This window comes from Taudactylus pleione, unplaced genomic scaffold (assembly GCF_031769625.1).
Source record: "Taudactylus pleione unplaced genomic scaffold, aTauple2 ptg000015l, whole genome shotgun sequence".
In the NCBI taxonomy this organism is placed as follows: Eukaryota; Metazoa; Chordata; class Amphibia; order Anura; family Myobatrachidae; genus Taudactylus; species Taudactylus pleione.
This window is the reverse complement of record NW_028284417.1, coordinates 16,443,765-16,465,961: the sequence shown is the minus strand read 5'-3', so window position 1 is coordinate 16,465,961 and position 22,197 is coordinate 16,443,765. Positions and strand designations below refer to the sequence as shown.

The 22,197-nt window shown below is 46.7% G+C and overlaps 1 protein-coding gene across 2 annotated transcripts in view; it reads left to right on the top strand.

The window, feature by feature from the left end:
• The window catches only part of ME1 (malic enzyme 1), a 420,748-nt gene that overhangs the window by 171,582 nt on the left and 226,969 nt on the right, over positions 1–22,197 (top strand). For both annotated transcript variants that reach the window (XM_088471866.1, XM_088471856.1), the window contains exons 4-5: positions 14,792–14,867; positions 17,365–17,526. In XM_088471866.1, coding sequence (XP_088327992.1) covers positions 14,792–14,867; positions 17,365–17,526 — 238 coding nt within the window. The remainder of the gene's footprint in view (positions 1–14,791; positions 14,868–17,364; positions 17,527–22,197) is intronic.

The following is a 22,197-nucleotide window of genomic DNA, read 5'->3' as shown; positions in this document are numbered from 1 at the left end:
GCATCCGGCAGAAATCGAATAGGCCCATGGGGGTGATGAAGGCCGTCTTGGCTTGGTCCCTTTCGGCCACCGGCACTTGCCAATAGCCGCTGGCCAGGTCCAAGGTGGAGAAGAATCGTGACTTCCCCAGGGCTGCCAATGATTCTTCGATGCGGGGGAGAGGGTATGCGTCTCGCACAGTACAGTTGTTCAGCTTCCGATAGTCCACACAGAAGCGTAGGGCCCCATCTTTCTTCTTAACTAGGACAATGGGCGCCGCCCACGGGCTTTTGCTCTCTTTGATGACGTGGTTATCCAGCATCTGGCGGATCATGGCCTTCACTTCCTGGTACAATTTTGGCGGAATGGGTCGGTATCGCTCCCGGATGGAGGGCTGGTTCCCGGTGTTGATCTCTTGTTCTAATGCCCGGTGTAACCAAAGTCTTCCTCGCTGCGGGAGAACGCCTGTTGTCTCCTCCACAGAAGCCGTTCGAGCTTCTTGACCTCGGTGGGGCCGAGTTCACCTAGGGGCACGTCCATTTGTTCGAGTATTATTCGCCCGTTCCAGTCTTCTGTGGGCTCTACCCGCTCCTCCACCCTCACGGCCAGCGTCCATGGTTTCCGCACGTCGGGCTCTAGGAGGACGTTTTGTCCTGACTCGACACCGCCCTCGGGCACAGCCTCTACCTGTGCCAAGATGGTCCTGGGGGGAACCTGGGCTGGGGCGTCCCCCAGGTTACAGATCCGGATGGGCACCACCCCATGCTTGACTACTGCCAAGGCCCGAGCCACGATCAATCCAGTGTCGGTTTGGCCAAACCAGCAGGGTTCTATCATGACTTCCCTACCCTCCAGGGGCCGTTGCACCCGCACGGGCAGATCCACGACCACCTCTTGCCTGGCGGGAATCCTCACCCGTTGGTTATGGCCTGTCTTGACCCGTCCCAGGGGGCCTGTGTCAGCGGCTGGAGATGGTCCCTCGCACAGCCGCATCACCCTTTGCAGGGCCTGCTGTACGGGCTTCTGCACGCTTGGTCCAAGCAGCGGAGTATATTCATCCCCAAGATGACAGGCCCATGCTTCAAGTCCTCCCCTGCGACAACCATGATGCCTTTCTTCCCCAGGGACTGGGCGTACAGCTCCACCTCGACCCAAACCACACCCAGGATGGGAATTGGCAGGTTGTTTGCGGCCATGAGGGTTACCCAATCTCCCACGTTGGTCCGCTGCAGGTGGGCGTAGTTCTCCTGGAAGCATCGCTGGGACATGGTTGACACTTGGGAGCCGGTATCCAGAAGACAGCGCTGGCTCTTTCCCGCCAGCTGGGCTATTACTGTGGGGCACTCTCCAATGAGATCCGACGAGTGGGTAATGTCCACCTGGTCCCCCCCCTCCTCGCGGTTTGGCCCGCAACCGCGAGGGACGCTAGTTTAAAGGTCTACGGCGGGTGTCTCGACTGGGTCGTACCTCAGGACATTCGCGGGCGAAATGGCCAGGTCGATCGCACTCCCAGCAGACTGGGCCCCTGGTATCCCGTCGGCGCGTTCCTGCTGACTCCCAGCGCCGGGGCGGGTCTTGCTCGTGAGGCTTCCGACGTGGGGCCTCGGCCCGCTCTCCTTCTGCACGGGTCTCCGCTGCTTTAGCTGGGATACTTCCTGCTGGACCAGCAGGAGCGCATTGGTCAACTCCTTGACGCAATTCTCCAGTGGGTTTAGGGGTGGGTTGGGGGTGCGGGAGTCTGGGTGTGTCGGTTGGAGGGACACAGAGCAGGAGCCAAACTCCTCGTCCTGATCCTTGGCCAATGCCTTCTCCAGCACCTCGTGGAACAGAAGGCGGGGGTCCCCTTCGATCTTGTCTTGGAAATGGTGGCGTAGGGGCCTACTCTTCAGACCTGCCACGAATAGGTCTCGTAAGACCAAGTCTGGGTTTCCGGCCAACCAGTCTGCGTCCTGCCAAGCCCGTATCCGATCGGCGCAACTTTGGAGGGCATTGGCAAATTGGGAGATCGACTCATCCTCGCGCTGGATCCGAGCGAACAGCCGTTTCCGGAGGTTGGTCTGTGTGGACGGGTCTCCGTAAGTGTCCTTCAAGATTTTGAACACCCCCTGGAGGTCCTTCCTCTGCCCGAGAGGGCGGTTGATGACAGATTTTTTTGCTTGACCTGCAGCACCAAGTCTACCTGTACCGGCGCGGGGAGGTGATACAGACGGATCACCGACTCCACCTGGTCCATCCAGTCGTCCAGTTCCATGTTCTGTCCATCGTACTTCTGGATGAGTTGTACAGCGGCTCCGATGGCCGGGGTGACCCGCAGGTCAAAAATCGGGTCTGTCGTCTCGGATGGTGGTCCCGTGGAGGTAGAGGCGGTGGTAGGGTCCGTCATCTTCGTGGGGGTCCTCCGGCTGGCGTCAAGGGATACTGCCGGCTACGCCAAATGTAAGAGGGGCAAGGGGTAGACTGCTGTGTGCGCCTGCTGCCGTGCAGGTGTGGCGGGGCACTTACCTCTCTCACCCCGTGGCTCTCACCTTCAGGACACCTTGGTTTCTCCCACCGACGGTCCTGGGTCTTTCCGGTTCGACACAGCCGGGGACGGTCTAACCTGTAAGATAGGTCGGACACGCTGAACCTATGGGCCGGATCTTGGTGCCACAGGACGGACTGACGGACAGGGGTGCGGGGACTAGAGGATGGTCATCATTGGCACTTGTGGCCTCAGACTGGTTTGCCCCCGCATGCCAGGCACATGGGTGCAACCCGAACGGAAACGCCCGAAAAGGGGAAAGGGAAGAGGGGATGACACACAAACAATGATTCGACACACAAACACAGAATGCGCTCACCGGGTATGCCCCTTGTCTCTTTGCTGGGCGAGTAGTCCTGGTCTCTGCTCCTATAAGAGAGCACGGCTGCCTGGCGCCGCACTAAAACAATACCTGCAGCCTAACACCGCACGGTGATGGTGCAGTGGATATGCGGTAACTTAGCACAGGTACAGTGGTCTCGGCCTAGCGCCGCACGGTGGTGGTACAGTGGGTTCACAACAACCTAACACAATGGTACAGTGGTCTCTGCCTAGCGCCGCCCGGTGGTGGTACAGTGGGTACAAATGGTACAGTGGTCTCGGCCTAGCGCCGCACGGTGGTGGTACAGTGGGTACAAATGGTACAGTGGTCTCGGCCTAGCGCTGCACGGTGGTGGTACAGTGGGTTCACAACAACCTAACACAATGGTACAGTGGTCTCGGCCTAGCGCCGCACGGTGGTGGTACAGTGGGTACACAACAACCTAACACAATGGTACAGTGGTCTCGGCCTAGCGCCGCACGGTGGTGGTACAGTGGGTACACAACAACCTAACACAGGGGTACAGTGGTCTTGGCCTAGCGCCGCACGGTGGTGGTACAGTGGGTACACAACAACCTAACACAGGGGTACAATGGCCTCGGCCTAGCGCCGCACGGTGGTGGTACAGTGGGTACACAATAACCTAACACAGTGGGACAGTGGTCTCGGCCTAGCGCCGCATGGTGGTGGTACAGTGGGTACACAACAACCTAACACAGGGGTACAATGGCCTCGGCCTAGCGCCGCACGGTGGTGGTACAGTGGGTTCACAATAACCTAACACAATGGTACAGTTGTCTAATACCAAGATACAAGGGCCTCACTGAGGGCTTACCTGAACTGCCAACTCGCGTTCGGGACTCCCTCCAGCGACGATCCGCCTGCTCCGACGACTCCTCCGCTCTTCTTTTCCTGCCCGCAGGCGGGGATTTTAAATACCCCGCCGCACGGCCTCCTGGGCTGGATGAAGCGGCGGGCCCTCATTGGCCCGCCGCGCCGCCGGGTGATGACGCGCCCCAACACGTGGGCGCGCCCGGCAATGCGGGGTCCGGTCCTTGCCGGCGTCATGGCCGCGCTGCGTCGCCGGGTGATGACGCGCCACAACACGTGGGCGCGTCCGGCGATGCGGGGTCCGGTCCTTACCGGCGTCTTCGTGGGAGGGGGGGCGCGCGGCCCCGGACCTCCCACAGCAGCACGGGCAAAATCTTGGAGGTGGGAGAGGGAGGAAGTAATCAATTGGCATGAAAGGTATTAAGTGAACGAAGAGGGTGGACAGAAGAGTGAAGGGAGATGAGATCAGAGATGTAAATGGGAGAGGAATGGGTGAGGGCTTTGTAAGTGAGTGTGAGAGCCTTGAATTGGGTTCTGAAAGGGAAGGGGAGCCAGTGGAGGGTTTGCAAAAGAGGGGAGGCAGATGTAAAGCATTTGGAGAGGAAGATGAGCCGAGTAGCAGCATTGAGCACAGACTGGAAAGGAGAGAGATGGGATTTGGGGAGGCCAGCTAGGAGAAGGTTACAGTAGTCCAATCTGGACATGACCAGTGAATGTACAAGGGTTTTGGTAACATCCTGAGTGAGATAGGGTCTGATCTTGGAAATATTCTTGAGATGGAAACGACAGGACTGCGAGAGGTTCTGAATGTGTGGTTTGAAGGAGAGGGAAGAGTCCAGGATGACTCCAAGACAACGCACTTTGGGACTAAATGAGATAGTTATGCCATCTATTAATAAAGAAATCGTGGGACATGATGTTATGTGGGAGGGTGGAAAGAATATCAGCTCAGTCTTAGACATATTAAGTTTGATGAATTGCTGGGACATCCAGTAAGAGATAGCAGAGAGACAGTTAGAGATACGAGTCAGTAGAGAGGGGCAAAGATCAGGTGAGGAAAGGTAGATCTGAGTATCATCAGCATAATAATGGAGGTCAAAAGAGCTGATGAGTTTACCTAGAGAATACGTATAGAGAGACAATAGGAGAGGTCCAAGAACAGAAGCTTGGGGAACACCTACTGTAAGAGTCTGTGGGGGGGAGGAGTCGCCATGAGAGGAAAGAGAGAAGGAACAGTCAGAGAGGTAGGAGGACAGCCAGGAGAGAGCAGTGTCATGTAGACCAAGGGAGTGATGGATATGCAGCAGTAGAGGGTGGTCCACAGTGTGAAAAGCAGCAGAGAGGTCAAAGAGAATGATCAGGGAGTAGTGGCCCTTGGATTTGGCAGCAAGGAGGTTGTTGCTGACTTTTGTAAGGGCAGTTTCAGTGGAGTGGAGAGAACGGAAGCGACTGAAAAGGGTCAAGGAGAGAGATTGGTCGGTAGTTAGACAGAATGTTAGGATCAAGGTTAGGTTTTTTAAGAATGGGGTTAGACAAGGGCATGCTTGAATGCAGAAGGAACAGTACCAGAAGAGAGGGAGATTAAGGAGGTGGGCAAGATGGGAGCAGGCAGAAGGAGAGAGGTAGCGGAGGAGGTGGGAGGGGATAGGGTCGAGGGGAGAGGTGGAAGGGGGAGAGGACTGGATAAGGGCCTTAACTTCCTCTCCAGTCACAGGGGAGAAGGATGTCAGAGGGGTGATCCGGGAAAGGAAGAGGTGGAGAGGTGGGGGACTGGTTGGATATGATCTCCTGACATATGGAATCAATTTTAGATGTGAAATAGGTAGCAAAGTCAGTGGCAGAGAGCAAGGAGGGGAGACGAGGAGGGGGTGGGCAGAGGAGGGAGTTGAAGGTGGAAAAGAGACGCTGGGGATTTCAGGACAGGGAGGAGATGAGATTCTTGAAATATGACTGTTTAGTGAGGGAAAGGGCAGCACTGTAGGATGACAGCATGAATTTGAAATGGAGAAAATCTGCCTGAGAGCGTGATCTTCTCCACTGTCGCTCGGTGGTTCGTGAAAATTTTTGCAGGTATCTGGTGCATTTGGAATGCCAGGGTTGAGGTGTGGATTTGCAAGGGTGAGTAGTGATCGCCGGAGCAACAGAGTCAAGAGCAGAAGTAAGGGAGGCATTGTATAGGGAAGCAGCTTGTTCAGCGCAGGAGAAAGAGAGGATAGGGGAGAGAAGTGAGTCAAGTAGGGAAGAAAAGAAAGCAGTGTCGATAGCTTAAATGTTACGCTTAGTGATGGTGGCTTTCGGAGGTAGAGGAGGGGAAGGAGAGAGGGATAGGTTAAAAGAGAGGAGTTGATGGTCAGAGAGGGGGAATGGGGAAATGGAGTAGGCAAAAATATCACAACGGTAAGTGAATACCAGATCAAGCAAATGCCCACTCGCATGGGAGGGTGAGGAGGTCCATTGGGAGAGTCCAAATGAGGAAGTGAGGGTGAGTAGTTTGGAGGCAGCAGATTCTGTGAGAATATCAATAGGAATATTGAAGTCACTGAGGATAATAGAGGGAAGATCTCAGGAGAGAAAGTGAGTGAGCCAGGAAGCAAAGTTGTCAAGGAACTTGGAGGGAGGGCCAGGGGGACGGTAGATGACAGCTACTCTGAGGTGTACTGGTTGGAAGAGGCATGAACTTCAAATGTGGAGAATGTAAGGGATGGTTCTGATGGTATATGTTGGTGTAAGTAACCAGGGGATAGAAGGACCCCAACACCACCGCCATGGCGACCCCCAGAGTGCTCCGTCTCCGTCTCTCCTCACTGACTGATTTATTAGTGAACCATAGCATTCTTATATACCGTATTTATATCAAACAATTAGGATTAGGGAGATATAATTTGTGCAAATATTTTCATGTATAATACTTGCTATATGCTAATCATCATTCATTTAATCCTGCATGTCCATTAATTAGGCAGATAGTGCAAATATTTGATAATTAACATTGAAAATGGATAAGCTAAAAAAGAAATTACAAATGGGGGAGCCTGTGGAAATTTTCCCCCCATAGGTCTTGCTATGCCCCTGCTCACAAGGATGAATTGGGGTAGTAATTAATAACACAGGGATGAATTGGGAATAAAATTGATAACACCAAGGTGATCCTCCATGAAATTAGACTTTTCTGCTCTCCGTTGATAACATTGAATCAAAGAAAAGAAAATACTGGGGATAATAAACAAGAAACTATTGATAAACTTTTACTTTTTGTGCTTATCAACTGACAAAGTTTTCTATTGTAAAGTGTATATATAAATTTATTTTACCCTTATTGATATTGTAGGTTCAGTGATCACGCTGAGCGAAAAAAAATAGTGGATCCCAGGGACGCCTCACTTTAAAAAATCGGAGTCCTACTCCACTGTTTCTGGGTCCCATCACACATTATGGGGGGTGAAGGCAGGCAGCAGTTGGGACAGTGCTGGGGGCACAGTGGCAAGCGCAGGATTTTGAAAGGGGAGATTCCAAATCCTTGGTTACCAAACCAACGAAAAAACATATAACCACAAATCAATATATATATATATCAGTGTTCTCCCCAGAATTTTTTTCCAGGTGGCATCAAGAAGTAGCCGGGTGGGAGCCTTCGCAATTATGCGCGCGCCAGGAAAAGGGGTATCTCCCTTACCATTGCAGCCTGACAGGTCTCGGGCTGCTCCCCCACTGGCTCTCAGTGAAAAGTGCCCATTATGCAGTGCCCCCGTAGTTTTCCCCTTTATACAATGCCCCCTGTAGTTTTCCCGTTTATAGTGTTCCCTGTAGTTTTCCCCTTTATACAGTGTCCCCTTTATGCATTGCCCCCTGTAGTTTTTCTTTGCCCTTATGCATTGCCCCCAGGCTGAAGTAGTGCCCCTATGCAGTGCCCTCAGGCTGAAGTAGTGCCCCTATGCAATGCCTCCAGGCTGGTCCTTTATGCAGTGCCCCCAGGCTTAAATAGTGTCCCTTATGCAGTGCCCCCAGACTTAAATAGTGCCCCTTATGCAGTGCCCATGAAATATTTCCTACTGAGATGTAAGAAGGAGATTGACAACGTGGGGATCATTAGCAGAGGAATGCCCCAAACAGATATAACCAGTGGATTACACTCAGGGTGTTCAGAATTCAATGTAACGACTACTGCTCCCCCTCTATGGGGGTCATTCAGACCCGGTCGCAAGTACCGATGTGCTCGCAACCGAGTCAATGGGTAGCCCTGTGCACGCGCAGCGGCCACACTGCGTGTGCGCAAGCCCCGGAGCGAGAGAGAAACTCTCGCTCCGGAGCTCGCTACAAAAGGGGCGTCTGTCGATGTTGATCGACAGCTCGCCCCTTTTTGTAGGCGGGCCAGGGGGTGGTTTCCAAAATGGAGGCGTTCCTTAAGCATACCGTTTTGTGTGCGGCTGCACTGACATCATCATCAGACCTTAGGATCTGGTCGCAAGCCCCGATGGTCGCGATGATGATCACCATCGCGACCATCACCATGGTCGCTAGCTAAGCTGTGAGTGGTAACCCACAGCTTAGCTTGCGACCAGGAGGCCGCACCAAAAAAAAAAGCGTCCGCCTCTGAATGAGGTCCTATGTCCTCTGAAGTTATTAATACCTCACAGGGGATAGTAGCTATAGGCACGTCCCTCGTTTTACCAGTTGTGCAAATGTATAATTTGCCGATTTGAGAACAGTAGAAACCCAGCTGCAATACACTGCCCTAGAATTACTGTACAGATTTACACCATGATAAATATATAGTCATCAGACTGGCCCCAGCCCAGAGCTTACCTTAGCATGCTCGGCGCTCGCGCTCCCACTCCCGCTGCCTCGCTTTGACTCCATCTAATAGATCCAGCAGGCATGAAGGGCAGGCTCCTCACGTCGTGAGTGATGTCATGACGTCATCCGTGCAGTGCATCATTGGGAATGCTTGCCTCTGAAGCGATCGGAGGCTTCTTTAGCCTCTGGTCACTTCAGAGGCCAGCGTTCCACAGCAGGGGTCAGCGAGGGTGACCGGGAATGCGGCGAGGGAAAGTGCCAGGCGGTAGGCTGTTTCTGCCGGGCGATGCGCCCGCAGAAAACAGCCTGGGGAGAACATTGTATATATATATATATATATATATATAAAATATATATATATTTATATATATATGGATAGAAGCAGCTTGCACAGTATTTAGGACCACTACAGTAAAATTTACCACTCAGCCCATGACTCAGCCCATGACGGGGTAGACACACACACTGACTGACACAGATACACACAAACAGACAGACAGACACACACACACACCTCTATTACTAAAAAACATGAATGCAGCAGGCAAATATATGTAGTGCCCCCAGTAGTGGTCCCCGTGTGCAGTGCCTCCAGTAGTGCTCCTTTATAGAGTGCCCTCAGTAGTGCCCCTTATACAATGCCCCCATTAGTGGCCCCCCTATGCAGTGCCCCCTTATATAGTGCCTCCAGTAGTGCCTCTTATAAAGTATCCCCAGTAGTGCCAGTGCCCCTTATGCAGTGCCCTCAGTAGTGGTCCCCTATGTAGTGCCCCCAGTAGTGACCCCTATACAGTGTCTCCAGTAGTGGCCCCCCTATGCAGTGCCCCCAGTATTGACCCCTATACAGTGTCCCCATTAGCGGCCCCTTATATAGTGCCCCCAGTAGTAGTCCCCCTATGCAGTGCCCCTTACATATATAGGACAAAGACACAAAAAAAAACGTACCTGAATCCTAGCTCCTGCTGCTGTCCGCTCCTCCGTCCTCCCGGCCCGCTGTGCACTATGCGATCACTGTAGGTTTTGGTAAGTTAAAGCTTGAATTCAAGATAAATCATGTCAATTCAATAGAAACACAAATATACATTTAAGAAAATAAATGTAATACACAAACCTACAATACATTGGTTGCATTGTTATTTGTAGTTTATCTTCATTTTCTCCCTAAAGAATAGTGTGGTTTTTACTTGAATTTTGTTGATTGCAAGATCACATTAATGGGGAAGAAGACCGGCCACGGTGTATCTCATTTTCAGGCTTTAGGGCCTGATTCAGAGTTGAATGCAAACCCGATAGTTTTACACTGTTGACCATGCTCTTCTCATACAAAATCCCAAGGTTTTCAGGACACGGGACCTCATTCAGAGTCTCTCGCAAGATGCGATCGCTCGCTTGCAAAAAGGGGCTGGGTATGCAAATCAAGCGATTGCTCTTTGCGCTGTAAGGATCCCTCTATGTCTTAGTAAGCGACGGCAGTTAGCGTACGCTGGACTATAAAACCTCCCACCTGTCACTTGCAGCACATGTCATCTCCGGGAAGTGTCTGATTAATCGTGAACATCAAGCCATCGGAGCTGCTCGCAGCGCTTGGGTTTGACATAACCTACCCCAAGCACTGCAAGCAGTTCAGGCTAAAAAACAACCAAGTGACGTGTGCAATGACGCTACTTTGCTAATTATGCACACCCATTAAACGGCCTTCTGACGGTCAGACACGCCTGCGTTTGCACAACCACTCCCCCGTTCACAAGCACCTTCCCCTGTTACCACCCACAAACGGCACTATCTGTCACTCAAAGCAGCGACCTGAAAGTGGCCTGCGAGCTAGCAAAATCAAATCACAACGAATGACTTGCGCACGTGCACTGTGAATTATATGCATGCGCAGATGTGCGATTATCGCTCTCAGCGAGCGAGCGTGCCCTAGCGAGAGACGCTGAATGAAGTCCACTGTCTTATCTTGATTCTCATCCTACTTATCAAATCGCTCTTTAAGCGTTACCTTCACTTGATCCACAACCTCCAGCTTCCTCATTTGGAGTACCACAAGGCTCAGTCCTAGGTGCTCTGCTTTTTCTGTCTATACCATCTCTTTTGGGAAACTAATAAGCTCTGTCAGAATCCAGTATTATCTTTATGTGGCTTGCCCTGATTTTTCCTTTTGCAATCCATTTGTGCACCAGACTCAGCTTGATGATCATTCTTTGTACCTGCACCAACACACCACATCTGGTGGAACTGCAGAGGAATACAGCCTTCCATCTGCAAAGCCCAAATCCTCATGCAGGGTTCACTGGTGAAGATCAGATATTCACCAAGGAAGTACCAGCCTTCACAAACATTTACTGATGTTCTATAAATGTGTCAGTTAGGACCCAGAGCTGATCTAAGCTACAGCCATCTCTAGCTGCTGCCTGAATGCATTGTGATGTCACAATGAGGGTCACAGCCCTATATAGAGGATGCCCAGCTACTGGCAGCCATTTTGTGGTAACATTTTGTCCTACATTGAACTCTCTTCAGAAATAGAATCTGAATAACATCTTCAGGTAAGGACTATATAACAAATTTTGTCTTGTCATCCTTACCCCTTCAGACATGTCCCTCCGTTTTATCTGCAGAATTTAAGTTAGAAACAATGGTTAGAGCAAATTATACATCTTAGTTTGAGTCAAGATTATATATCTGAGTTTGAGTCAAGATACTGTAAGACTGCTACTGTGGTAGAACTACAAATCACAAAATGTCCAGTCTGCTGCCGACTGCTTCACATGCCAGGTAGTTGCTCCATCAAAGATCTGCCTCCATACTCAGTCGCTGGTGCCCCAGGCCCCCGCCACCCATGCCCTATTACCCGCAGCTCTGTCTGGCGCCTCCTTGTTGACATCCAGCTCCTAGAAGATCTGCAGCCGCACTTATGCTCGGGCCTGCCACACAGGTCCATGGCTAGAGCTGCCATCAGGGAGGAGTGGGACGTGGAGTTGTGGGTGAGGGGGGGGGCACCAGAGTCACACTGGCATGAGAAGCTGTTGAGGAGCAGCAACATCATTGAGCAGGAACAGGCTATATAGATAGATGGAAGTGTCAGCTGATGGTCTGACATGGAGCCCTCCACTAGTATATGGTTATGGCAGCTTCTCAGGTGCAGGGAAGAGGTGCCATGTATTGGGCGGCCGTGACAATACACTGGGTATATATTTGAATATATTGTGGGCAATGGAGGAGATGCGCCTTCAGTGCTGGCGCCCAGCGGCAGGCGCCTCCATTGTCTCCCATATTTCTGCCCTTGAATAGAGCCTATGGAATCGGTATGTACTGTAGTGTTGATAGTCACATATGTCGACACTAGCAATGTGAACAGTGGAGTGTTGAAAACTGCATGCCGACATGGTTGTAATGTGGTTTAAATTATTGTAACTGTGTCAGCATTAAAACTTTAAGGCCGGGATGTACTAAAGGAAAAATGCGGTAAAAATCCCGTTTACGGGGGGTTTACTGCATTTCCATATGTACTAAGACCAGCGCTGTAACAGGACGGCAGTGTGCCATGTGCTGCACTGCCGCCCCTCTCACTCACCCTCACCCCCCTCAGCCCCCTTGAGTGCTTACCTTTTCGTCTAGAAGGTGGGTGGAGGGCGGGGATCTTCAGCTGCATTTCTGGTGTGCGCCGCGCAGCACTGTAGGTCTCTTCCTGCAGTCCTTTCCTGAGCCGGGCAGTTTCGTGTCCGGTGACGCTAGAGGATTCCACCCTGTGCGGAGGCACCAGCCGCACCACCCTCCCTACGGCCCTGACTAGGACCCAGTCACACTTTTATCGGTGCAGAGGGTAACGCCAGAAAAACCTCATGTTACCCTATAGAAGCCTATGGGCTTCTTACCGCATCCGGCTCTAGACGATTCGCCGCCGCCCCGCCGTCACCCAGCGCTGGCCCCCACTCACCTGTTGTCCATGGTTGCCGGCCCACGCTCCTCCAGGGTCCTCCGCCTCCTCCTCCTCCTCCTAATCTTCCGGGTGCAGGGAGGAGGAGGAGGAGCCCGGGGATTCCTGCACAAGTGACCAGCAGGAAGCTCCCAGGGCTCGGAGGGGGCGGGGTCCCATGGAGACCCCGTCACCCGGCGCCGGCTGCTTCGCAAAGGCCATCTCTTATCACAAGAGCTGTCCTTTGCGATACTAATCGCACATGTTAGTACATATGCGATTAGTAAGGTTGTGGTGACTGGCAGAATGGTCACCGCAACCTTAGTACATCCCGGCCTAAACATGATGATAAAGCATGACAGGTCGGTAATACTAGTAGTGTATAAAATAAAAAAATTATAATCTAGGCCATGGAATATTCATCATTACATTTTTTTTTCTCAGATTTCACACAACTGCTTGGTGGGATTTGGCTTTAAATTTTCCATATTGTTCATTTTTGTTAATCTCAGAATCCCTTCTCCCTTATATATGCCATCCAAATCACATAACAGAATTAATTTTCACCATTGTTGTCCTTGCATTATTTATCAACATAAATGCTGGGAAATGCAGAATACACAATTTCTTTTAGTTTATTTATTTTTTAGAATTAAGCACTCTGTGTAATGGCAGAATTTGAAGATTCGTGGGAAGTTTACACTTGTATGAAATGGTTTGTTCAGCAGAGAATTTCAGTGTGTGCAATTGTCTCACAACTTCGCTCATTCCTATCGCTGATTAATGATTAATGCTGTGTTATGCTAGAATTATTTGTGCTTTACATTAAGTAATCATGGAAATGAAGACTATTCAATGTAATATTTGTTAGTAACTATTTTAGTTTAAATTTATGCAGTTCACAATATTGAGGGAAATACATATGTTGTGTTAAACTAATTCTGCAGTATATTAATACTTCTTGGTAGCATTGCCTCTGGAGGATTTGTATGGTTAACAAATATACTCTAAGTACAACTGTATTTATATAGAATTATCTATACTCACATTTGCCAACTCTTTTCTGTGGGAGAGATGAGTTCAATGAAATTATCTGTGTATAAGCCTTCTGGAATGTTTAATCTCATTGTTGGCAAAATGTGAGATGCCTTGTATGTTTATATTGCACCATTTTGTACCTTGCACTAATTTGGCAGGCTGCTAATTAGACATCTACATTCTCTGGAATCAGATCCAAATGTTATCATACAAACCACAAAACAAATTGCACACTTAAAACAGCATTCTATTTTTTTTTAAGTTAAGTTAAACATAAGTAGCATGAGCCTTTGGCTTTCTGACACCAAAATGTATATATATATATATATATATATATATTTATATATATATATATATATATTTTTATATATATATATATATATATATATATATATATACCAACCATGAGATATAGAAACTCTTCTGTGTGTAGCTAGTTGTTCATTAAGGCACCGATGCAGAATTGGCCACAATTACATATGTGCTCGGTTTACTACAGACATACTGTATATCAAATACACTTGTATCCATATTTATAGGTATTTCTCTTCTTTACGCATTCACTATTAAGCACCAATAATACTGCAAATATTTCTCAGTCTAACACATTAGAAACAACTCTCACCTTGGGTATGAGAAAAGCACATTATATATATAATGTACAGTATATATATATATATATATATATATATATATATACTTAAGACACACACACAAACATAATATATGCCTGAACAACTGAACAATGAAAAGAGCACCATTCACAAACAGCCAATCACAAGCAGTATGCTAATGCTGGCAATGATCATCAGAAGCAGTAGCAATGTTCACCCCCCTTATTTGTATATGCATCTGTGTGTGAGTTTGCATGTGTTCGCGATTATGTACTAGAACCTCCCCGTCTCATTTTCCTAGGCGTAGTCTGCTATAAGTGGCAGAATCATACAAATCTATATAGGTGCTTAGGCGTATGCGTGTGCCCACTTTTCACTTTTATGAGCATGCGGACAGTGATTTCACACAAGGTACTCTATACTAACTGTGCCTCAGGCTCAGTGCTACTCAGATGCACTTAAATAGCTTTTGTCAGTTCAGTGACTCAAAGTACAAAACCCTGGAATGGCTCATGCTTTTACCATAGATGATTATACATTATATATCTCTGATCTAAACTGTAAAGATTCTTTAATTTAGCTACGTTGCACATAAGGCTATATTGTCCTTGGATACAAAAGTTGCCTTGGCATGGTGTAGACATATGATACCAATAGGATGAAACACAGGTCTATTTTAAAATGTCTGATCTCAACAGATAATGTGTTTGTCAGACTTTTACCTTTGAAATATAGACTTCACATTTAGAACTTTTATGTCCTTCTTTTTTCTTCAGAGGCCTCTTCATCACCATTCATGACCGTGGTCATATATCCACACTACTGAAATCATGGCCTGAGAATGAAGTAAAGGTAATCTATGCTTATGTCTGTTTAACCATGAGTGGTCAGTATGATAACTCAGGCATAGTAGCAATTATGGCACTGATTACTGTAGGTCATGTAAGGACAGGACATCACACTGACATTATGAAGACATGATTACTTTGTCTCATAAAGAGGCTATTTGCAGTAGCCTGATTTATAATACAATTCCTGTATATTAAATGGCTAATAAAATAAAACATTTAACGGTCGTCTAATATAATCTAAATCTCCCCATAAGGACTATAATGACCATGGGAACATGTCTTCCGTTATATGAGACCATATCCAAGTAATAAAGTACAGCCTAGAATCAATCCTAATTGATTGTAAAGTAAATGTCACACTTTTCTTATCGTTGACAGATCATAGTTTATGAGAGTTTTATTATTTCAGCACACCTTAATCTATTTATAAACAGAAATACATACAGTACTGTACATCAGATAACTGTAAATGCTCAAAAGCAGATAATGTAGCGTACATACAGTATGTAAATGTGGCACAGTTCAGAGGTCATTTGTAAGGCGCAAATCATCCATTGCTCAATGTGAAAGCTGCTTTATACCCACCATGCACCTCACTTTGCATATTTGTGCCTAGATCTAAGCCATCTTAAATGTTTTATATTTGCATTGCTGTTTTTTTACTCCTTATATTTGAAGACGATATATCAAGTACATATGCATGCCTGCGCTCATACATCAGACCAAGTTGGCATATTCACTATTGAATGCTATTTTTTTATGTGCTTAACTACTGTGCAAACCATTTTTATATGTTTTTATAAAGATATAATCTATATTTAATTATTCTGACGTGTCTTGAATTTGTTCTACCATACCAGTATAGTTTATTTTATATAAGCACATTTCCACCAGTGGTTATCATATGGGGGATGCTTGGCAATTTCCATAACACAAACAGAACTGGCGATCTTGCGGCTTGTTCTAAAATTATGGTGGGATCCATTTTGCGTCTCCATATTGCACTTTAAGCAATGTAACAAAGTTTTACGCACCCTGCCACATGTGATAAAGGCAGTCTTGATACACCCTCTCTCCCATGATTAAGCTAAGATATACTTGAGGCTAAATGGAGTAGTGTTTTAGGTAAAAAGACTAAAATGTCTATGTTACTGAGAGGGCTGTAACCGAAGTACTTTTATAGTTTTGTACAGTGCACCTCTGAATATTTTTCCAGCTTAGAAGTGTACAGGAGGGCTTGCACTTTGATGTGTGCTGGGCAGACCGTAACTATGGGTGGGCTAGCGGTGCTGCTGCCTGGGGTGCAGGGCCTAAGGGGCGGCATCGTCATTGCTCTGTGGTACCTGCTTTTGGTGTGCATGCTGCCTGGAAGACCCTCTCTGCAGCCTGTAGAGTCACCTGGAGCTTCAGCCTCTCCTTTTCTTCCTGGTCCCGGCAGCCCCTCCCCATCAACGTGATGTCATTTTGTCACATGTTCAGGGGCGAGGCTGTCAGAGGGTGCATAATAGCCCTGCCAGGCCTTGCATTTAGGTGCATTGGTACAAAACAAAGAACTTTGCAGTGTTTTGCTCATAACCGACTTTCTGTTGAATGTATATCTACAGATTAGACCTTTTATCAAATGCTTGAGATTTTTTCCCCCATAATTAGAGAATGATGAATACATTCTACTACATTTTGAGAATAATATTTTCATGTGCTGCCCTAGTATTATCCCTTTTTTATAGCAGCAACTATAATTATGATTGTGTTGTTTTTATGACATGACAATCAAACCATATATTACTATTATATCTGTCTTTCCAGTTTTTGAAAACTGAAACATACATAGAAACATAAACATAGAAACATAGAGTTTGACAGTAGAAAAAAACATTTTGGCCCATCTAGTCTGCCCCTTTTTTAAATGGATCCCTGAGTGCATCTCAAGGTCCCATAGTAAAATTTGGGGAGGGTCTGGCTATGCAGCTCCAGACTCCTAGGGCCCAGCTCTGGTTTTCGGTATAGCAAAGGGTGGACTCTGCTAAGCATATTCTTCCCCCATGCAGTGACAGTAGTTCCCAAACTGCTATAGCTGCAGTACGTGCTAGCAGGGCTGTCAAAGGCCTGGTTCCACTGAGGTGCAAAGGAATCATATGATTCAGTTGCCATCTATGTAAATCACTGTGAAGTGCAATGCAGCAACCGATTATTATACAAACATCGCTTACACAAAGCTGAGGAAACCATTTGTTGTGCTGAACTAATAATGGTTAGGATACACCCTATTAGTTCACCAGGAGCTAGAGACAACACGGAGGCACATATTTATTCCATAAATGTACCTCACATTATCTGTACTTTAAGACAATGAAGGTGGTCTTGCAGTTACCACATGGGTTTGATATTTTGTAATAACATATTTCTAAATTAGTACGCTATTTTAATTGGGAATAAAATGAAACAGATTAAAATGAGACATTTAACACATATATCTCTCCTCTATTCCCTGTGTTAAGGCTGTTGTGGTAACTGATGGAGAGAGGATCCTTGGTCTTGGTGATCTTGGAAGTTACGGCATGGGCATCCCTGTTGGTAAACTAGCACTTTACACAGCGTGTGGTGGAGTGAAGCCCCAGGAGTGTCTGCCTGTAATGTTGGATGTAGGAACTGATAATGAGGTGAGTATCTTATTTATAATAAAATCATATCTTTATTGAATGTATCAATCTCTTCTCAGAAATACATGACTCAATTCCAGTGGTTCTCAAACTCTGTCCTCAGGACCCCACACAGGTCACATTTTCCAGGTCACCCAGCAGGTGCACAGGTGTAGTCATTACTTACTGACACATTTTAAAAGATCCACAGGTGGAGCAAATTATTTCACTTGTGATTCTGGGAGGAGACCTTAAAAACATACTGTTTGAGGTCCTGAGGACCAAGTTTGAGAACCTGTGCTCTATTGAATATAAATGTCAAGTTTCAGATTGTATCTACCTTTTATATTTTTCATGCAAGAACATATTCTATAGTTGTCTGTCATTATAATATAGATTCTTCTGCCACAGAAACTCCTTTCAATAATTATTTGGTAAATGGAACAATTCATTTATTTTTCTAAGTCATATATTTTTGATATTTCAGTGGTATAAATTTGTTCACAAACATCATTATTAATATATGATTTCTTACTATTCCAAATAGCTGCTGACCCATAGGGCATAAAGTATCTCTGAAAATAGATGCCTGGTCTCAAGTATAGTGTACAATTCTAGACTGGTATAAATGGACCAGGCACACAACTTTGGTGAAAGCCTATGCAATAATATGTAGAAAGTACTTTCAAGAATATCTGTGTAGCTTAAAAATGGGGTGTGATGTCAAATATTCAAAGTTCTAGCTCAAACTTCATTTGTTTGCATAAAAAAAAGATCTAAACAAACGAGAAGACAACACAGAACTGTTGGGCCAATAGTTTAAATTAGGTCAAGATTAAATTTTTGGGGGAGTGTTTCTAGTTTAGTAAAGTGATTAAAAGCCCTCACTACTCTCTCAAAATGACCTGATATTTACAGGTCCTACGATGTACCGGAACTTGGGAGGCAGCCTATATTATCAATGCACCAGTCAGGCTCACTTTATACAGAAAAGCGCATATATAAGTGCCAATTTACCATTGTAATAATTGCATAAAAGTTTCAAACGTTACCTATGGACTAAAGACAGTTCCATGACTTATTCTGGATTTAAATGAGCGAACAGTATTTTAAAATAAATATATAACTTGTAATTAAGGAGGACTTTGAAGTGATGTTTTTACATTATCTAGCACATGCAATCAACAAACCCTTTCCAGACTGCTGCCCCTCAAATTCCTTACCATTATATTATTTGTAGAACAATTATTAATAGTGATATTGAACACTAGTCACAGATAGTTATAGCATGCGCTGCTTCCAGAGACGTACCATTATCCATATACAGTAATAACTATGGTCCTCTCTACAGAACACATTTACCCAATGCCAAGGGGGACTTATATACATTATATTATGTTTAGATAGTGAACATATCATTGACATCCAGGTTTTACTGCTTATTTTATATTAATTAGACTCCCATTTGTTGTAAAGGAAAATCAATACACCACTTTGCTCATTTCCTAAAAGCCACAGTATGTTTCCTTTCGGGTGCCAAAAGAAATAAGAACTCATATGAATTTATTTCCACTAAGTCAGATAATCCAGGTGCACCTGGAATTTGTATTCTGGGAAACAAGCATTCTGTGTTACATTGTTGGTGGTGAAAATAAGCACTGTCCATGAACAAATAGATACAGTATATACAGGGCCGGCAACAGACATCACGGGGCCCGGTACACTGATGTCTCTGGGGGACCCACCTTCTAACCACCAGCGCCGACCCCACACTCACACACATACCTCCCCTGAATGTGTGATATGTGAAGCATGATAATATTAACTGAAAGATATGCCAGCTTAAATAAAGTAAAAATACACTATGATTTACCACACTGTCACTGATGATGCAGGCTGTATTTTTTGTCTGCCATCTCTTCCAAGGTCTTCTTACTGACATTGATGTGGATGTCTCAGGGGTAGGAGGGATGGTGTCACCTTCCTCAAATTCAACCACTCATCACTATCCTCAGCCCAAAAGCTCCTCATCAGCTTCCTCAGTCTCAGACCCTCAGCACCTTCCTCAGACCACCAGCTACCTCAGACCACCATCACCTTCCTCAGCCCCATCACCTTCCTTAGCCCCAACCCACTTCCTCAGCCATTAGTCCCACCATCTTCCTGAGCCCCCTTTACCTTCCTCAGGCCCCAACCTCCTTCATTTTCTTCAGCCCCAAACCCTGTCACCTTCCTCAGCCCCAACTCCCATTCCCCTGCCTCCCCCTGCCCCTCTCCACCGCAGCCTACCTGACAGGCGGAAACAGTGTGTGGCGGCGTGACCCGTGATGTCACGCGACCGCGTTGCTGGAGGTCATGTCCAGGCCGCGTCTGAGCCACCTGGTAGAGCCCAGCGTTGCCCGGGCCAGACTACAAGGAAGCTAGGTGGCAGATATGGGTACCGGCGGCCACGGCACCCGGCTGGAGCAATGAGTCTGCCGTCTGCGGCCCCACTTTGTGCCCGTCTGGACCTAGGGACCCCTCTGGACCTCGGGGCCCAGCACGGGGTGTACCCTTAGTCCCCCTGTTGGCAGGCCTGAGTATATATCTGCCTTTCCTATGATCAGGCCTAACTTAAAAAAGTAAAAAAGACTGGTCTGGTGCCCATAAAGACAATATGCTGGTTTGCCTTCAAATGTGTAACTACTGTAGTAACTTCTCTATTAAAGGCTGCCACAAATATATACTTTTGTGCCTACCTGCCACTGAGGCCATTTAGAGGAAGCAGGCCCATGGTTTGTACCTATGTTCTCATCATGATACTTCTACAGTTGTTTACTAAACTGACTTGTTTTGCTAAACTCCACCTCTGCCTGCCCTGACCTTGACTTGTTCCTGATTAATTCCACTCTTAACCATACTCCTGATACTAGGTCTGTTACACAATAATTTACAAGTACTACAAAACCAGGTGCTGGATCTGCCTTGCCAACTGCAGACATGTCCTCATACTCTATTGCTGCAGTTGCCCCAAACAGCCGATCTAGGCATGCCAGGTGTGGTGCGTCTCAGCTAGGGAATTTAAAAGTAAATAATGTGACTTTGTTAAGGAATGTTTCAGAGGACATCTTGTTGAAGCCTTTGTTGTTCCGCCTTTGTCTGATTAATAATGTGTGCAACAGAAATACTTGTTTGTTTTGCCAAGGATCACCAGGAAAGATAAATATAAGCATGATGTTGGGATGAACCATCTTACGAATATTGTAGTGTTCCCGCTAGGCTGTTGTAGTGGGGTGCTGCACCCTGCCCTCCATCTGGAGGGCAAAAAGCGCCCTGCCCTCACTGAGCAGCGCACCGCTAAGATAGCCTGCGGGTGCCGTCTTCACCCGCGGGTCGCAGTGTCCCGTGGGTGGGGAAATGTGCGTTGACCCGGTCACCGCCAGTGAATAGACGCTGGGCGCATGTGCCCGACATCTATTCTACCTGTCAGCAGCGCTTGGGAGCTGCCCAGCGTGTCCGTAAGTGCCGAGCACGCCCCCAAGAGTGACGAAAAGGTGACGCGCCTTATAAACACGCCCCCTTTTCCATGGCCACGTCCCCTTTTCGGGTGCAGAAGTGCCCTCTCTAGCTCCGGCGCCCTGCCTGCCGCCGAAGCTAGAGTGAACACTATATTGTTTCATGGATTTCTGTTTTCATTACAGAGGTAACCCAGTAGATGGTAAAATAGGTAGACTTGTCCCTTTTTTCTTTGCTTATTATCATTTATATGATAGTTTAGTTGGGTCCCTGAGAAATTATTCAACTATGAATCAGTCTTACCTATCAACACGTCACACCCCATAACTTTTTTTTTTATAATGTCAATATATTTGTTATAGCAGTGGATTTGCTCAGTCTGCAACTTAATTACTACTTACTGTACATCATTTTCTTGGGTTCTTTGACTTCTTTCTAGTTTCTATGCATGGTTTTGCCAATCATGTTCCATTATATTTAACACAGTCTTGCGGTTTAGCGGAAATATTTACTATCTTGGAAGCTGTTGATGGATGTGCCAATTAGCCTCAAGCTGTGCAGCCATAAACAAGCAAGTGTTTGGGAAGGCGAATGATGGTGGCCCATTTTGCTTTATGTGGAAACACAGAATGCATACATGTATCTAACATAATTTACTTCACTTCTCCCGCGCACCTATTAAGAATTATACATGCCTGTTTTTATATTGTACAAAAATGCTCTGGTTCCATTCACTGTCTTGCATAAAATTGACATCAGCTCGTTTGTTGTTATTCCAAAATGTCTGAGCTGCCTGTGCTTGCCCAGTATTGAGTATGCCTACAAAAAATGCATAGAAACCACAACTTCTGTGGGTAATAAAGTAGGGGTTTTGTAATGGAAAAAGGCTTTGTGAACATATCAAGCATTGTATGCAAATGACAGTAACCAGGGTTCCTGTGAGCCACAGATACGTAAAAATAACTTTTATTTACAAGTCTCGTCTTCCACTGCTGGATTTAACACTAAACTTTAGTTTTAGCCAGTAACATAGAAACCTTTTTAATTGTAAGGGGACATGATATTATTCTGGGTCAGGCTACTGTCCCACCCTTCTTACCATTAGTATTACCCAGGTAGCACCAAAAATGAACCACTTTTTTCATCACTTCCTGCTTTGTACTTCCTGGTTCTTTGGTAAGCAAATACATGCATGAC